This window comes from Mandrillus leucophaeus, unplaced genomic scaffold, assembly GCF_000951045.1.
Source record: "Mandrillus leucophaeus isolate KB7577 unplaced genomic scaffold, Mleu.le_1.0 Scaffold163, whole genome shotgun sequence".
Taxonomy (NCBI): Eukaryota; Metazoa; Chordata; class Mammalia; order Primates; family Cercopithecidae; genus Mandrillus; species Mandrillus leucophaeus.
The window spans coordinates 1,347,714-1,351,488 of NW_012101621.1; the positions used below are offsets into that span (position 1 = coordinate 1,347,714).

The window sequence follows — 3,775 nt, forward strand, 5'->3', positions numbered from 1 at the left end:
ACTTCTCTAGGAGCCTTGGGAGAATTTTTAAAATTCCATTTATGTGAGATAATTCAACCTGTGTCCTAGGTTTGGAGTTCGTTTCCCTGCCATGTCTGATGCCTACGACCGGACTATGAGGCAGAGGGCTCTCAGTATGTGGAAACAAATGGGGGAGCAACGTGAGCTACAGGAAGGCACCTATGTGATGCTGGCAGGCCCCAGCTTTGAGACTGTGGCAGAATCTCGTCTGCTGCAGAAGCTGGGAGCAGATGCTGTTGGTGAGAAGGGGAATTTGGCTGGAGGCTTGAAGAGGGAGGGATTTAGCAAAATGGGACTGGGAAGGAGTAGGATATAACAGGCCTCATTGGATTGAGAGGATCTGATTTCAGGGAAGGGTGAATTAAACTGACTTCTTGAAATACAAAGTGGTGAGATTTGGTGTAGCATCAAATCTCCTTACGAAGCACCAAGGGGTTAACAGCTGCAGTGCTAATGAATGACCTATCCATGATTTGATGGCTGTTTCTTTTTTCTTTTTTTTTTTTTTTTGAGATGGTGTCACGCTCTGTCACCCAGGCTGGAGTGCAGTGGCATGATCTTGGCTCACTGCAACCTCCACCTCCCAGGTTCAAACAATTCTCATGCCTCAGCCTCCCAAGTAGCTGGGATTACAGACGTGTGCCACCAAACGCAGTTAATTTTTGTATTTTTAGTAGAGACAAGGTTTCACCATGTTGGCCAGGCTGGTCCTTGAACTTGTGATCTCAGGTGATCCGCCCATCTCGGCCTCCTAACATGCTGGTATTACAGGCGTGACCCACTGCACCTGGCCAATTTGATGACTGTTTCTAAGAATTCTAAAAAATTCACTATAGCCACCTTCTGTACCTCTAGCTGAAGATGGAACTCTATCATTAGGATTGACTTCAAAATTGCCACAAATACAGAAATGAAGCATTGCACTGGTGATTTTAAGAAATGTGTATTTATTTTAGGCAATACAGAAGAACATACCTCAACAATAATTTAGCTGCTTCTTTGGATTTGTTTTAGGTGGGACCTTGCTCTGTTGCCAAGATTGGAGTGCAGTGTCACCGTCTCTAGCTCACTGCAGTTCTAGCTGCCTGGGCTCAAACAATCCTCCCACCTCAGCCTCCTGAGTAGCTAGGATCACAGGCATACACTACCACATCTGGCTAATTTTATTATTTTTTGAACTGAGGTCTCACTATGTTGCCCAGGCTGGTTTCAAACTCGTGGGCTCAAGACATCCTTCTGCTTTGGCCTCCCAAAGTGCTGGGATTACAGGTGTGAACTGCTGCACCTGGCCATTACAGGCATGAACCACTATTGCACCTGGCCATCTTTGGATGTTTTTTGAGATTTTTAATTCTTGTTGAAAGTGAGGCTAAAGGGCCAGGAAAAGAGTTATTTGAGGATCCTGACAGTTGGTTTCCATCTTTCTCACCATCAGGCATGAGTACAGTACCAGAAGTTATCGTTGCACGGCACTGTGGACTTCGAGTCTTCGGCTTCTCACTCATCACCAACAAGGTCATCATGGATTATGAAAGCCTGGAGAAGGCCAACCATGAAGAAGTATTAGCGGCTGGCAAACAAGCTGCACAGAAATTGGAACAGTTGGTCTCCATTCTTATGGCCAGCATTCCACTCCCTGACAAAGCCAGTTGACCTGCCCTGGAGTGGTCTGGCGTCTCTCACACAAGATCCAAGTAGCTGCTACCTTCTTTGACCCCTTGCTGGAGTCACGTGCCTCTGTCCTTAGGTTGTAGCAGAAAGGAAAAGATTTCTATTCTTCACCTTTCCCACTTTCTTCCACTAGACCCTTCTAGTGCCAGATCCTCTTCTCACAGCTGGGGTTACAGGTGTGAGCATAGTGAGACGTTGGCGCTACAAAATAAAGCTGTTCTCATTTCTGTTCTTTCTTATACAAGAGCTGGAGCCCATGCCCTACCACGCATCTGTGGAGGTGCCCAGGATTTGACTCGGGCCTTAGAACTTTGCACAGCAGCTGCTACTAGCTTTTTGAGATAATACATTCCTGGGGGCTCTGTTCTGCCTTATCTAAATCACCAGAGACCAAACAAGGACTAACCCAATACCTCTTGGACTTTATTTAATGTCATAATGTTGTCAGAATAAAGAGAAAGATGAAATAGTTTCATTTTTTGTGTAGCTTGGGATGGGGCTGAGGCACAGGACAAGATTGACATGAAAGGATGTGAGACCACATGTCTTGTGTGACTATCTGCTTCTCAGACAAGTAATTAGGAACTGAGATGAGATAGCATGTGAGTGTAGCAAAGGATGAAGAAGGGCAAAATGATGAAAGGTGGGAAAGAGGTTACGAGATGGTAAGGAAAAGTTAACTTCTGGCACTTGATGGCCACTTCCGTCAGGCTAGTCCTTCCTCTCTCCCTTGCCTTCTGATTGTTTCATTTCCTGTCTATTTGATCATAGCTGAATCAGTTCACTGATTAGCCTCTTCCTTAGTTCCCACTTCCTTACCAAAGCCCTAATTATATTTCCTCTTGTTTGCCTTTTCTCTCCTACTCTTCTCTAACGTCAGTAACCACACTCTCCATTCACTCCATTCTGACAAGGCAGTGGTAAACGCCTCTCTCTGCTGTCAGCCACTCTGTTGTTCATTGGATTGCTGCCAGCCCCAGGCAAACCTGTGAAGTTGGTTCACACTCTGCTTCTCTTTGAGTGTCTGCTTCTGTCCTTCCACTTCCTTTCTGGGCTCCAGTCTTTCTCTTTACTTGGTCAGAACCTCCCTGTGATACTGTATCCAGGCATTTCCCCCTTGTTGGCTCACTGCACTATTATCTTTGCTTATCAACTTGCATTCAGCTGGCTGGCATGTTTCAAAACCACACTGCCGTCCCAGGCCTGTGTGCCTTTTGAGAAAGACCAGTCTGGAGGAGCCTCTAGTAGTGACAACATTTTACTTGTTAGTGGTATAATACGGAAGAGATATTTTGCACAGGCTGCTTTGGAGAACTTTCAAATTATCCTTTGTTTGGTTAACTGACCTACTTAACTGCCCAACACAAAGAAAAAGCATCTTGGAGTGGCTCTGTCTCTTGTTTTGACACATGGTCTCACTCTGTCACCTAGGCTGCAGTGTGGTGGTGTGATCTCAGTTCACTGCAACCTCCGTCACTCAGGCTTAAGTGATTCTCTCACCTCAGCCTCCTGAGTAGCTGGGACCACAGGTGCAAGCCACCACATCTGGCTAATTTTTGTACTTTTTGGTAGAAATGGGGTTTCGTCATGTTGCTGAGGTTGGTCTCAAACTCCTGGCTTCAAGCAATCCTCCTGCTTCGGCCTACCAAGGTGCTAGGATTACAGGAGTGAGCCATCCTCCTGGCCTTTCTCTACAATCTTAAGATTCATTTACAAGGCCACCGTTGTATAACGCTTGTACAAAATGAGTACAAAGTCACACGTGGGAGCTCAAAGGAGGGACTGATTGTATACACCCAACAGTGAGAATTGGGTAGATTAGGGAAAGTTTTTTTTTTTCTTTTTTTCTTTTGCTTAAAGTGGTGGATACTTAGGTAAAGTTTTATAGAAAACTTTGAGCCTAGTCTTGAAGGATGAAGCAGGGGAAGAGGATTTCACATCAGGATGAGCCAAAGCAGAGCCGCAAAAAGTACTAGGCATGTTCATGAGTCATTGTCACAACTGGTGTGACTAGATCAGGACATGAAAGGCTCTAGTGAGACAGGCAGAAAGGTAATTGGTTTGTAATTTATAATAAAAGGTT

General features: G+C 45.2%; 1 protein-coding gene across 1 annotated transcript in view; it reads left to right on the forward strand.

Annotated features, from left to right (window-relative positions):
• PNP (purine nucleoside phosphorylase) overlaps positions 1-2,167 on the forward strand; it is an 11,772-nt gene extending 9,605 nt beyond the window's left edge. Inside the window, exon 6 of the mRNA XM_011976172.1 lies at positions 1,457-2,167. Within this exon, the coding sequence (XP_011831562.1) occupies positions 1,457-1,674 (218 nt within the window). The 3' untranslated portion in view covers positions 1,675-2,167. The remainder of the gene's footprint in view (positions 1-1,456) is intronic.
• Positions 2,168-3,775: the final 1,608 nt, after the last annotated feature.